Source organism: Staurois parvus, unplaced genomic scaffold, assembly GCF_062004578.1.
Source record: "Staurois parvus isolate SC_StPar_1 unplaced genomic scaffold, SC_StPar_1.0 ptg001534l, whole genome shotgun sequence".
Classification (NCBI taxonomy): Eukaryota; Metazoa; Chordata; class Amphibia; order Anura; family Ranidae; genus Staurois; species Staurois parvus.
In genome coordinates this window covers 215,626-230,459 of record NW_028319330.1, presented here as the reverse complement: position 1 = coordinate 230,459, position 14,834 = coordinate 215,626, and the positions used below count along the sequence as shown (strand labels likewise).

The following is a 14,834-nucleotide window of genomic DNA, read 5'->3' as shown; positions in this document are numbered from 1 at the left end:
GTGACAAGCATGACTACAAAAGGCAGAGGCATGATGGGACTTGTAGTTCACCAACAGTTGCCCCCCCTGGCCTAAAGCAAAGGAAGTGATTGTTTTTTAAGCACTTCTCGTCATCATCCCGGCATGTTTGACTGAAGAGTACCTGTATTTTCCTGAAGCCACTCTGCTGCGAGCATCACCATAAAGACAAATAATGAGGTGCTGCGGAGCGGAGTGACTGATAAAGAAATCTCAGCACTGTACGGCAGTCAGACCAGCTCAAAAGCTCATTGCTTTTAAAGAGACTTAGAAAAAAAAATTAAAGCCCAACTCCGGGCTCTGAGACTCCCCTTTCCCCTCAGTGTATCCACAGGAGAGTTAACAAACTCATTGACTATTTATACACAGACACTAATTGCAATTTAAAAAGCCACAGATGTGGGGAATGAACGTTTAATTGTCATTGTAACCCGTGTGTGTCCCCTTGTGTGTCTGTACCAAGGCCCAACCTTCCAAGGGAGGGAAACTTCTGATCCGGGCCATTTGGGTGATTTCTGTTATCTTTATGATTTAGAAAGGAGCCAAACAACGATGTGATAATAAATGGCTTCATATGATCCCTTTTCGGAAATAAAAGTTTTTTGTCATGATCCGTTATCTTTTCAATATCAATGCCAAAATGTCATAATTTCTGAATACAGTGCTAGACGCTTTATGTACTGGTACTGCACAAATGTATGCTTGCTAATGGACATCATGCTCTGCTTTATGTTTCGTGGGTTTTTCTTTTTGGATTTTTGTAAAATTCAAAACATTTTAATAAAAATTATTTAAAAAAACAAAAATTCACAATTTCTGCCAGGGGACAGAGGCGGACTGACAACTCATGGGGCCCCCGGGCAATAGGGGATCATGGGGCCCCTGTGTCCTTGCCCAAACTCAAAAAAGCCTATGAAAAAGGTACCAGGGGCATCTCATGGGGCCACCTACTGACCCCGGGCCCTCGGGCAGTGCCCGCGTTTCCAAATGGTCAGTCCGCCCTTGCCAGGGGATGCAAACTTTGTAGCACAACTGTATATATTTGGGTACATATGGACACTGCAGTGTGCGTTCCAGTAGTTTTCTAAGAACCAATGACCAGAACAGAGTTTTCTTGCTTCTTCTGGAGCCTTCCGCATGCATCCTTCTTTAAATGCTTGTAAATACCGTATTTTTCGCTCCATAAGACGCACTTTTTTTCCACCAAAAAATGGGGGGAAATGTCTGTGTGTCTTATGGAGTAAATATGGAGTTGCTGGCCCGGTATTCCCCCCCAACGCCGCTGCCGCCGCGCTGGAATACCGGGCCGGCCGCTCGGCTCTTCTGTGCAGCATAACCTGCACACCTCCAGCAGTCCTACCTGTTCCTCGGTCCAGCGGTGTCCTCACTTTCTCTCCCCAGCACCAGCAGCTTTAGTGTGGGCACCCATTTGTGACAGCTTGCAGCTTCACGACCGGTGCCCACTGCGCATGCGAGAGAAGCGCTGCGCTTTGTGAATGGCCCCGTAGTCTTCTGGGACCTGTCACGTGTCCCAGAAGACTACGAGGAGGGAGGGGAAAGGACAACTCCGCAGAAATGGGAGCGAGTACCTGTCAAATTCGGGAACCCGCTCCCCCCCCTCCGCTCCCCAAAGGTCCACAGTCTCTGGTCATCTCCTGTAGTATGTCTGCAGTCTCTGGTCATCTCCTGTACTGTGTCCGCAGTCTCTGGACATCTCCTGTACTACGTCCGCAGTCTCTGGTCATCTCCTGTACTGTGTCCGCAGTCTCTGGTCATCTCCTGTACTGTGTCCGCAGTCTCTGGTCATCTCCTGTACTGTGTCCGCAGTCTCTGGTCATCTCCTGTACTGTGTCCGCAGTCTCTGGTTATCTCTTGTACTATGTCCGCAGTCTCTGGTCATCTCTTGTACTATGTCCGCAGTCTCTGGTCATCTCTTGTACTATGTCCACAGTCTCTGGTCATCTCCTGTACTATGTCCGCAGTCTCTGGTCATCTCCTGTACTGTGTCCGCAGTCTCTGGTCATCTCCTGTACTATGTCCGCAGTCTCTGGTCACCTCCTGTACTGTCTGCAGTCTCTGCTCATCTCCTGTACTATGTCCGCAGTCTGCTCATCCCCTGTACTGCGTCCGCAGTCTCTGGTCACCTCCTGTACTGTCCGCAGTCTCTGGTCATCTCCTGTACTGTGTCCGCAGTCTCTGGTCATCCCCTGTTACTGTCCGCAGTCTCTGCTCATCTCCTGTACTGTGTCCGCAGTCTCTGCTCATCTCCTGTACTATGTCTGCAGTCCATTGGTTCAGAATATTTTTTTTCTTGTTTTCCTCCTCTAAAACCTAGGTGCGTCTTATGGAACCAAAAATACGGTAGTTATAGATGCTCACCCAGAAATCTCTGATTGTGAAGGAGAGACCCCGAGCCATTCCAGTACCGGTCCACCAAATCCATAAGTTGCTGGAGAACATCTGAGATGGAAGAAGTCTCACTCCTACTGGGCGAGCTCTCTCTTTTCTTCAGCTCACTCCCACTCAGCAAATCCTCTCCCTGAAAACAACAAACAGTATTGCTGTATGACTATGGTGTTGCACATTTCTGCCAACCAATGTTATGCTTTAAGAGTTCTCCTATATGAAGGAAATCACACAGTGCGGTTCTAGACTCACATGCCGGTCTGAATAGAGATCGGAGGGTTTGGGCGATAACAGAGAGTTCAGGCTGCTGGACCTTTTCAACCCCGTTTGAGTCAAATTTAAAGTGGATGATTTCTCTGGATTCCATGCGCTTTTGTAATCTCTAGAAAATTCAGCAGTTTTTGCAGTTAAGCGAGTGTTTGTTAAGGAGGGTTTAGAAGGCAACGTGTAGGTCTTTGAGATGTCGCTGAAGCCTTTTCTAAGAGCAGAGAGAGAACTGGAAGACGTGGGAGGATCAGCCAGATGTGTTGCAATATAAAGATCTAGAAAAATACAGCAAATGCACAATTATCAACTGTACCTGAAACATTGCCAAAACTACTTTTTTTAAAAAAAATATAACCAACAGCAAAACTTTTTTCTATAGTTTTGGATAATGGAGAGGGACTAAAACCCCTGTTGGTTTTTTTGCTGTCTATGTCCCATCCACCCTGTATTTTTCCTGTTTACACATCCCAAATATTGGGTGGGAAAAATTCCATTGGGGACACTAATTCTGGTGATAACCAATGGATTTCTTCATTTGTAGGGATATACTCTCACTTCCTGTTTTGGCAATGGGCAGGAAGTGAAGGGACATCCCCCCCAATGGAACACAGATGGCAGAAGATGGATTGTCTGTGAAGACTGATAGTCTTCACGGGACTAAGATTGAGCTCTGCAGTCACTTTTGCAGCAGTTGTTTTTTTTAAAGTGTTACTAAACCCCCTGCATCTACTATATCCGCTCTCCCCGAACCCCGCATTCACTATATCCGCTCTCCCCAGACCCCACATTCACTATATCCGCTCTCCCCGGACCCCGCATTCACGATATCCGGTCTCCCTGGACCCCGCATTCACTATATCCGCTCTCCCCAGACCTCACATTCACTATATCCGCTCTCCCCGGACCCCGCATTCACTATATCCGCTCTCCCCCAGACCCCGCATTCACTATATCCGGTCTCCTCGGACCCCGCATTCACTATATCCGCTCTTCCCGGACCCCGCATTCACTATATCCGCTCTGCCTGGACCCTGCATTCACTATATCCGCTCTCCCCGGACCCTGCATTCACTATATCGGCTCTCCCCGGACCCCGCATTCACTATATCCACTCTCCCCGGACCCCGCATTCACTATATCCACTCTCCCCGGGACCCCGCATTCACTATATCTGCTCTCCCCGGACCCTGCATTTCACTGTATCTGCTCTCCCCGGACCCTGCATTCACTATATCCGCTCCTCCCGGACCCCGCATTCCCTATATCCTCTCTCCCGGACCCCGCATTCACTATATCCGCTCTCCCCGGACCCTGCATTCACTATATCCGCTCTCCCCGGACCCTGCATTCACTATATCCGCTCTCCCCGGACCCAGCATTCACTATATCCGCTCTCCCCGGACCCTGCATTCACTATATCCGCTCTCCCGGACCCTGCATTCAGTATAGCTGGGCTCCCCGGACCCTGCATTCCCTATATCCACTCTCCCCGGACCCCGCATTCACTATATCAGCTCTCCCCAGACTCTGCATTCACTTTATCTTCTCTCCCCGGACCCCGCATTTACTATATCCGCTCTCCCGGATGCCGCATTCACTATATCCGCTCTCTCCGGACCCGCATTCACTATATCCGCTCTCTCCGGACCCTGCATTCACTATATCCGCTCTCTCCGGACCCTGCATTCACTATATCCGCTCTCCCCGGACCCTGCATTCACTATATCCGCTCTCCCCGGACCCTGCATTCACTATATCCGCTATCCCCGGACCCAGCATTCACTATATCTGATCTCCCCGGACACTGCATTCACTATATCCGCTCTCCCCGGACCCCACATTCACTATATCTGCTCTCCCCGGACCCTGCATTCACTATATCTGCTCTCCCCGGACCCCGCATTCACTATATCCTCTCTCCCCGGACCCCGCATTCACTATATCCGCTCTCCCCGGACCCCACATTCACTATATCTGCTCTCCCCGGACCCCGCATTCACTATATCCGCTCTCCCCGGACCCCGCATTCACTATATCCGCTCTCCCCGGACCTCGCATTCACTATATCCGCTCTGCCCGGACCCCGCATTCACTATATCCGCTCTCCCCGGACCCCGCATTCACTATATCCATTCTCCACGGACCCCGCATTCACTATATCCGCTCTCCCCGGACCCCGCATTCACTATATCCGCTCTCCCCGGACCCTGCATTCACTATATCCGCTCTCCTGCTTTATGCAATGATATTGCAAAGAATTGTCCCTTACCTCCTCTTCTGGCAGTCTCTCACTGGCACGGTCAACTTCTCCCTGCTCAGGGTGCCTCCTTTGCAAACCAGGTTCTAAGGAGGCACCCATGTGCTTGCTTCCAAGCTAGGCTGTTTGCATCCATAGACACATAGAGCGCCAGTAAGTCACACCTCCACTCCCTCCTCACCTATGGCTCCCGCTGTCCTCGGTGCCTCCTTTGAAAGCAGTGAGGGGAGCGATGACATGCACCAGGTGAGTGTTTTGGGACAAGAGTGGGTAGGACAGGTAGTGGGGGGTTTTTCTACCTTAGCACAGAAAATGCATTAAGGTAAAAAAAAACCCTTTAGACATTAGAACTACTTTAATGAATTGAAGCCAAAGACAGCCAAGCAACAGTCATTGTCAGGAGATAAATGGAATATTCCGTATTTCTGCCAGCACAGGTATCTGATTTTGTCTACACCCCGCCCACACCCTTATCCCAAGGGATTCCAGACAGCCAATAGTGGAAGAAAGAATGCACATCCAGAGGGTCCCCTTCCTTTTTTTTTTTTTTAGTCCTGGTCAGAGATGTACTGCTGTCAAATGTACAGTGCAGACTGCTGACAGGCCGACTGAAAACAAATCAGTGTTTACACCCTGGCTTGGACTTGTGACGACGGTCCTGAAAGACGCAAATGGAGAAACAGAAAAAGGGCGCACCGACCTAATGCATTATTGTTTAAAATATTTATTGAAGAAACAAAGTAAGTATCATACTTACAATAGACATAAAAACACAGTCATGTCAAACTGAACAAGAAGTATGATCCAAACAACATCTGAGTCCATACGATGGAAGGGCTCTGAGGAAGAGGTTGTGTCCTCGAAACGCGTTAGACAGTTGGTCATCCAGGGTTCCATTGTATGGACTCAGATGTTGTTTGGATCATACATCTTGTTCAGTTTGACATGACTGTGTTTTTATGTCTATTGTGAGTATGATACTTACCGTATTTTTTGCTCCATAAGACGCACTTTTTTCCCCCCAAAAAAGGGGGGAAAATGTCAGTGCGTCTTATGGAGCAAATATAAAGCGGCCGGTCCGGTATTTCTGCCGCCACCATGTCAGAATACCGGGCCGGCCGCTCAGCTGTTCTCTCCTGCAGGGCGCTCCAGCGCTGCACAGTCTTCCCGGGCCGGCTTCTGTGACAGCCGGGTGCCCACTGCGCATGTGCTTCGCTTTGTGAATGATCCGGTGTCTTCTGGGACACATGACAGGTCCCAGAAGGCGCCGGGCCATTCACAAAACGCGGCGCTTCTCGCACATGCGCAGTGGGCACCCGGCTGTCACAGAAGCCGGCGCGGGAAGAAGAGAGAAGGACAACGCCGCGGAAGTGGGAGCGGGTACCTGTCAAATTCAGGTACCCGCTCCCCCTCCCTCCCCAAAGGTCAGCAGTCTCTGGTCATCCCCTGCACTGTCGGCAGTCTGGTTATTCCCTGCACTGTCCGCAGTCTCTGGTCATCTCCTGTACTGTGTCCGCAGTCTCTGGTCATCTCCTGCACTATGTCCGCAGTCTCTGGTCATCTCCTGTACTGTGTCCTCAGTCTCTGGTCATCCCCTGTACTATGTCCGCAGTCTCTGGTCATCTCCTGTACTGTGTCCTCAGTCTCTGGTCATCCCCTGTACTGTGTCCGCAGTCTCTGGTCATCTCCTGTACTATGTCCGCAGTCTCTGGTCATCTCCTGTACTGTGTCCTTAGTCTCTGGTCATCTCCTGTACTGTGTCCGCAGTCTCTGGTCATCTCCTGTACTGTGTCCTCAGTCTCTGGTCATCCCCTGTACTATGTCCGCAGTCTCTGGTCATCTCCTGTACTGTGTCCTCAGTCTCTGGTCATCCCCTGTACTGTGTCCGCAGTCTCTGGTCATCTCCTGTACTATGTCCGCAGTCTCTGGTCATCTCCTGTACTGTGTCCTTAGTCTCTGGTCATCTCCTGTACTGTGTCCGCAGTCTCTGGTCATCTCCTGTACTGTGTCCGCAGTCTCTGGTCATCTCCTGTACTGTGTCCGCAGTCTCTGGTCATCTCCTGTACTGTGTCCGCAGTCTCTGGTCATCTCCTGTACTGTGTCCGCAGTCTCTGGTCATCTCCTGTACCGTGTCCGCAGTCTCTGGCCATATCCTGTACTGTGTCGGCAGTCTCTGGTCATCCCCTGTACTGTGTCCGCAGTCTCTGGCCATATCCTGTACTGTGTCGGCAGTCTCTGGTCATCCCCTGTACTGTGTCGGCAGTCTCTGGTCATCTCCTGTACTGTTTCCGCAGTCTCTGGTCATCTCCTGTACTGTGTCCGCAGTCTCTGGTCATCTCCTGCACTATGTCCGCAGTCTCTGGTCATCTCCTGTACTGTGTCCTCAGTCTCTGGTCATCCCCTGTACTATGTCCGCAGTCTCTGGTCATCTCCTGTACTGTGTCCGCAGTCTCTGGTCATCCCCTGTACTATGTCCGCAGTCTCTGGTCATCTCCTGTACTGTGTCCTCAGTCTCTGGTCATCCCCTGTACTGTGTCCGCAGTCTCTGGTCATCTCCTGTACTATGTCCGCAGTCTCTGGTCATCTCCTGTACTGTGTCCTTAGTCTCTGGTCATCTCCTGTACTGTGTCCGCAGTCTCTGGTCATCTCCTGTACTGTGTCCTCAGTCTCTGGTCATCTCCTGTACTGTGTCCGCAGTCTCTGGTCATCTCCTGTACTGTGTCCGCAGTCTCTGGTCATCTCCTGTACTGTGTCCGCAGTCTCTGGTCATCTCCTGTACCGTGTCCGCAGTCTCTGGCCATATCCTGTACTGTGTCGGCAGTCTCTGGTCATCCCCTGTACTGTGTCGGCAGTCTCTGGTCATCTCCTGTACTGTTTCCGCAGTCTCTGGTCATCTCCTGTACTGTGTCCGCAGTCTCTGGTCATCTCCTGTACTGTGTCCGCAGTCTCTGGTCATCTCCTGCACTGTGTCCGCAGTCTCTGGTCATCTCCTGCACTGTGTCCGCAGTCTCTGGTCATCTCCTGTACTGTGTCCGCAGTCTCTGGCCATATCCTGTACTGTGTCCGCAGTCTCTGGCCATATCCTGTACTATGTCCGCAGTCTCTGCTCATCTCCTGTACTGTGTCCGCAGTCTCTGGTCATCTCCTGTACTGTGTCCGCAGTCTCTGGTCATCTCCTGTACTGTGTCCGCAGTCTCTGGTCATCTCCTGTACTGTGTCCGCAGTCTCTGGTCATCTCCTGTACTATATCCGCAGTCTCTGGTCATCCCCTGTACTGTGTCCTCAGTCTCTGGTCATCTCCTGTACTATGTCTGCAGTCTCTGGTCATCTCCTGTACTATGTCTGCAGTCCATTGGTTCAGAATTTTTTTTTCCTGTTTTTCGCCTCTAAAACCTAGGTGCGTCTTATGGTCAGGTGCGTCTTACGGAGCGAAAAATACGGTACTTTGTTTCTTCAATAAATATTTTAAACAATAATGCACTAGGTCGGTGCGCTCTTTTTCTGTTTCTCCATTTGCATCTAGTGTATTTGGACCACCCAGGTCTGTTGAGGGCAGCAAGCAGTGCATATTCCAGAATATTCTGGAACATTCATATTGGGTCTACTGAGTCCTTTCCTAGTGCAGGAGAAAAGTGTTTGTTGTGTTGGATGGTCCTGAAAGCTCAGAGAAAGCGAAGGCAGAGGAAATAGGTTAGATTAGCAAAGCTTTGTGATATTCCTGGACACAGTACAGGGTTTTAAAAGTGCCGTTATCCTTTAATCTGATCACGGCCCCATATATAACCGTGCGCACACCAAAAAGCATTGAACCGCCATCATTTCCTGCTCGCAAAGGAGCTTACAATTTATTTTTCCCATCACCGTCATACATTAGAGCCATTTTGGGTAGAAGCAAATGAAATCCATTTTTTGGGTAAATAAATAATGGGCAGCACAGTGGCTAAATGGTCAGCACTTCCGCCTGGCAGTACTCGGGTCATTGGTTCAAATCCCAACCACAGCACCACCTGCCTGGAGCTTGCATGTTCTCCCTGTGCCTGCGTGGGTTTCCTCCTACACTCCAAAGACATGCTGGGAGGTTAATTGGCTCCTGTCTATATTGGCCCTAGTATGTGTATGTATGAATGTGAGTTAGGGACCTTAGATTGTACGCCCCTTGAGGGTTAGGGACCTTAGATTGTACACCCCTTGAGGGTTAGGGACCTTAGATTGTACACCCCTTGAGGGTTAGGGACCTTAGATTGTACACCCCTTGAGGGTTAGGGACCTTAGATTGTACACCCCTTGAGGGTTAGGGACCTTAGATTGTACACCCCTTGATGGTTAGGGACCTTAGATTGTACACCCCTTGAGGGTTAGGGACCAATGTGAATGTACAATATATATGTAAAGTGACGGCGCTATACAAGTATCTGAAATAAATAAATAGTCTGATACCGGAACTAAGTCTCAGTAGCCTCTCTCTGCTGGACTCCTCGCCGTTATGTGAGGGTTTAATCCGGTCTCTTGTTTCTGAGCTTTGCCCGAAGTCATTGATGTCACCAGACCTAATCCTTTCATTCCCATCTAGGATGCTTGTCCTCATCCTCTCGCTGCCTGCAGCATCCTTCCTTACTGGGGTAGATGTCAGGTAGGAATTCTTGAAGCTAAATGGCATCCCCAATTTGTCCGGATAGCTAAAACCCAGATTTTTGGTGGAGTTGATATCTTCTTCGCTTTTCGTAAGTGTAGAAATATCCTCTCGCTTTGCAAAAAACTCTGAAATTGTTGAGTCAGCAAAAGTGACGCGGTGGCCTTCTTTAGTACGAGAAGAGGGGCCCGGGGAACGGAGAGACGAGCGTGTTGGGGATGGCAATGGTCTGTACTCTAAACAGGAAAACAAAGCAAAGGGGAGATATGAAAAAACTGAGCTCAGAGGGATTCTCTCCCTAACAGCCTTGACCATTGCCTCCTGCTAGATGAGGTCAACTGGCAGCCATAACCAGGATTCCAATCCTCCTAAGTACTTACTATTACTCTGCTGACTCCTTCCAGTCATCACATGCTTTCTCCCTTATACAAGAGGCACATGGTTACAGTGGTTCTAAACCCCGGACCCCGCATTCACTATATCCGCTCTCCCCGGACCCTGCATTCACTATATCCGGTCTCCCCAAACCCCGCATTCACTATATCCGCTCTCCCCGGACCCCGCATTCACTATATCCGGTCTCCCCAAACCCCGCATTCACTATATCCGCTCTCCCCGGACCCCGCATTCACTATATCCGCTCTTCCCGGACCCCGCATTCACTATATCCGCTCTCCCCTGACCCTGCATTCACTCTATCCGCTCTCCCCGGACCCTGCATGCACTCTATCCGCTCTCCCCGGACCCCGCATTCACTATATCCGCTCTCCCCGGACCCCGCATTCACTCTATCCGCTCTCCCCGGACCCCGCATTCACTATATCCGCTCTCCCCGGACCCCGCATTCACTATATCCGCTCTAGCAGGACCCTGCAATCAATATATCCGCTCTCCCCGGACCCTGCATTCACTATATCTCCTCTCCCAGGACCCTGCATTCACTATATCCGCTCTCCCAGGACCCTGTTTTCAATATATCCGGTCTCCCCGGACCCCGCATTCACTAGATCCGCTCTCCCCGGACCCCGCATTCACTATATCCGCTCTCCCCGGACCCTGCATTCAATATATCTGCTCTCCCTGGACCCTGCATTCACTATATCCGCTCTCCCGGGACCCTGCATTCACTATATCTGGTCTCCCCGGACCCCGCATTCACTATATCCGCTCTCCCCTGCATTCACTATATCCGGTCTCCCCGGACCCCGCATTCACTATATCCGCTCTCCCCGGACCCTGCATTCACTATATCCGCTCTCCCCCGGACCCTGCATTCACTATATCCGGTCTCCCTGGACCCTGCATTCACTATATCCGCTCTCCCCGGACCCCGCATTCACTATATCCGCTCTCCCCCGGACCCTGCATTCACTATATCTGGTCTCCCTGGACCTTGCATTCACTATATCCGCTCTTCCAAAAAAACAAAGATCTCTAACAATATACACCAAACTGAGCATGTGCCCTGTGTCTCCACACCATATGTCTTATACAAGAGGCACATGGTTACAGTGGTTCTAAACCCCGGACCCTGCATTCACTATATCCGCTCTCCCCGGACCCCGCATTCACTATATCCGCTCTCCCCGGACCCCGCATTCACTATATCCGCTCTCCCCGGACCCTGCATTCCCTATATCCGCTCTCCCCGGACCCTGCATTCACTATATCTGCTCTCCCCGGACCCCGCATTCACTATCTACGCTCTCCCCGGACCCCGCATTCACTATATCCGCTCTCCCCGGACCCTGCATTCACTATATCCGGTCTCCCAGTACCCTGCAATCACTATATCTGGTCTCCCGGGACCCTGCATTTACTATATCCGCTCCCCGGTTCCACAGTGAGTATAACAAGCTCGCTTTCCTGCATCTACAGACTGATTGTACTGTTGTGGGTTTAGTAACACTTTAAAGCTTTTTACCTTCAAGCATTCTGTGCAGGAAGGTAAAAAAACCTTCAGTGTGCAGATTCCCCCACTGCCCCCCAATACTCACCTAAGCCTGATTGTGGTCCAGCACTTTGCACGAGAACTAGCGCTTTCCCGTTTCTCTCCCTCCTAATTGGCTGAGACACAGCAGCGGGACCCATTGGCTCCCGCTGCTGTCAATCACAGCCAGTGAGGAGGGATCGGTGGTGGGGCTGAGCATAGTCTCACACAAGTGCCCCCAGAGCAAGCAGCTTACCTTCAGGGCACTCAGTCGGGGGGAGCCAGGAGCACAGGCGAAGGGCCCTGAAAAGAGGAGCATCGGAGCTGCTCTGTGCGAAACTATTACACAGAGAAGGTTAGCATAACATGTTTGTAATTTCTTTTTTTTACCTTTAGTATCACTTTAAAGCAGAGCTTCAACAAAAGGGAAAGTTCATGCCTCCTTCCCCACCCCCCCGCTACTTTTTTTGGGGGAGGTACCTGGCTTTGACAGTCAGCACCCCAATTCCCCCCGCCTCGACCTGCAGCTTTCTGCGACACATCACACACCATTCACAAAGCACAGAGCGGCTCGCGCATGCGCAGTAGGAATCTGGATGTGAAGCCACTAAGACTCACAGCTGGCTACCATTAGTAAGCACCGCGGCGCCAGCGACCCGAATCCCGGTGAAGAACGAGCCCAGCTGAGGATAGCGCTGGATCCGGGGCAGGTAAGTGTCCTTATATTAAAAGTCAGGAACTGCAGTATTTGTAGCTGATGACTTTTATTTATTTATTGTAAGACACTGAAGATCTTTAAAGTAACAATATATATAGAAATATAAATTAGTATGAATAAGATAAATATCAAAATATTATACCAATACCATCTTCAAAGTCAGTCTGTGGCTGCAGATAGGACAGGTGCTCTTCAGGCTGCAAACGGAAACAATTCATATCAATGGAGATCTAATAAATATGATGTTATAATTACAATTTGATCGAATGTGACGATCGACCGTGTCCACCGCGCCTATGCCTATCAGACGACGTATTCAGGGAAACTGTATACACCGTAATAACCTTTCATACTGTAACTCACAACACGGCAAATAAATTGTCTGCTACCCCTCTCTGCCAATCCCTCCACTGACCTCCATTCAGTGTCCTCCACCCTCTCTGCCAATCCCTCCACTGGAATCCATTCAGTGTCCTCCATCCCTCTCTGCCAATCCCTCCACTGACCTCCATTCAGTGTACTCCACCCCTCTCTGCCAATCCCTCCACTGACCTCCATTCAGTGTCCTCCACCCCTCTCTGCCAATCCCTCCACTGACCTCCATTCAGTGTTCTCCACCCCTCTCTGCCAATCCCTCCACTGACCTCCATTCAGTGTTCTGCACCCCTCTCTGCCAATCCCTCCACTGGCCTCCATTCAGTGTCCTCCACCCCTCTCTGCCAATCCCTCCACTGGCCTCCATTCAGTGTCCTCCACCCCTCTCTGCCAATCCCTCCACTCAGTGTCCTCCACCCCTCTCTGCCAATCTATCCACTGGCCTCCATTCAGTGTCCTCCACCCCTCTCTGCCAATCCCTCCACTGACCTCCACTGAGTGTCCTCCATCCCTCTCTGCCAATCCCTCCACTGGCCTCCACTCAGTGTCCTCCATCCCTCTCTGCCAATCCCTCCACTGACCTCCACTGAGTGTCCTCCATCCCTCTCTGCCAATCCCTCCACTGGCCTCCACTCAGTGTCCTCCATCCCTCTCTGCCAATCCCTCCACTGTCCTCCATTCAGTATCCTCCACCCCTCTCTGCCAATCCCTCCACCGGCCTCCATTCAGTGTCCTCCATCCTCTCTGCCAATCCCTCCACCGGCCTCCACTCAGTGTCCTCCACCCCTCTCTGCCAATCCCTCCACTGGCCTGGGGAAAGTGTCCAGACGGGAAGGGGGGGAAAGTGTCCAGACTGGAAGGGGGGAAAGTGTCCGGACTGGACGGGGGGAAAGTGTCCGGACTGGACGGGGGGGGAAGTGTCCGGACTGGACGGGGGGGAAGTGTCCGGACTGGACGGGGGGGAAGTGTCCAGACTGGACGGGGGGGAAGTGTCCAGACTGGAAGGGGGGAAAGTGTCCAGACTGGAAGGGGGGGAAGTGTCCAGATGGAAGGGGGGAAAGTGTCCAGATGGAAGGGGGGGAAAGTGTCCAGATGGAAGGGGGGAAAGTGTCCGGACTGGACGGGGGGAAAGTGTCCGGACTGGACGGGGGGGGGGAAGTGTCCGGACTGGACGGGGGGGAAGTGTCCGGACTGGACGGGGGGGAAGTGTCCGGACTGGACGGGGGGGAAGTGTCCAGACTGGAAGGGGGGGGGAAGTGTCCAGACTGGAAGGGGGGGGAAGTGTCCAGACTGGAAGGGGGGGGAAGTGTCCAGACTGGAAGAAGGAGGGAAGTGTCCGGACTGGAGGGGGAGGGAAGTGTCCGGACTGGAGTTGGAGGGAAGTGTCCGGACTGGACGGGGGGGAAGTGTCCAGACTGGACGGGGGGGAAGTGTCCAGACTGGAAGGGGGGGAAGTGTCCAGACTGGAAGAAGGAGGGAAGTGTCCGGACTGGAGGGGGAGGGAAGTGTCTGGACTGGAGGGGGAGGGAAGTGTCCGGACTGGAGGGGGAGGGAAGTGTCCAGACTGGAGGGGGAGGGAAGTGTCCAGACTGGAGGGGGAGGGAAGTGTCCAGACTGGAAGGGGGGGGAAAGTGTCCAGACTGGAAGGGGGGGGAAAAGTGTCCAGACTGGAAGGGGGGGGAAAGTGTCCAGACTGGAAGGGGGGGGAAAGTGTCCAGACTGGAAGGGGGGGGAAAGTGTCCAGACTGGAAGGGGGGGAAAGTGTCCGGGCAGGAAGGGGGTGAAAGTGTCCAGACTGGAAGGGGGTGAAAGTTTCCAGACTGGAGGGGGGGGGGGGGGGGGGGAGTGGCCGGACTGGAAGGGGGTGAAAGTGTCCGGACTGGAAGGGGGGGAAAGTGTCCGGACTGGAAGGGGGGGAAAGTGTCCGGACTGGAAGGGGGGGAAAGTGTCCGGACTGGAAGGGGGGGAAAGTGTCCGGACTGAAAGGGGGGGAAAGTGTCCAGACTGGAAGGGGGGGAAAGTTTCCAGACTGGAGGCGGGGGAAAGTGTCCGGACTGGAAGGGGGGGGGGGGGGGAAAGTGTCCGGACTGGAAGGGGGGGGGGGGGAAAGTGTCCGAACTGGAAGGGGGGGGGGGGGAAAGTGTCCGAACTGGAAGGGGGGGGGGAAAGTGTCCGGACTGGAAGGGGGGGGGGAAAGTGTCCGGACTGGAAGGGGGGGGGGAAAGTGTCCGGA

General features: G+C 52.1%; 1 protein-coding gene across 2 annotated transcripts in view; it reads right to left on the bottom strand.

The window, feature by feature from the left end:
- Positions 1–14,834, bottom strand: part of LOC149435337 (leucine-rich repeat-containing protein 36-like) — a 46,349-nt gene that overhangs the window by 17,258 nt on the left and 14,257 nt on the right. The window contains exons 7-10 of one of the 2 annotated variants that reach the window (XM_089662758.1): positions 12,375–12,423; positions 9,386–9,814; positions 2,677–2,966; positions 2,398–2,557 (exon numbers count right to left, since the gene is read on the bottom strand). In XM_089662758.1, coding sequence (XP_089518884.1) covers positions 2,398–2,557; positions 2,677–2,966; positions 9,386–9,814; positions 12,375–12,423 — 928 coding nt within the window. Of the gene's footprint in view, positions 1–2,397; positions 2,558–2,676; positions 2,967–9,385; positions 9,815–12,368; positions 12,424–14,834 lie in introns of both variants that reach the window. The other variant, XM_089662759.1, reaches the window with a different exon arrangement.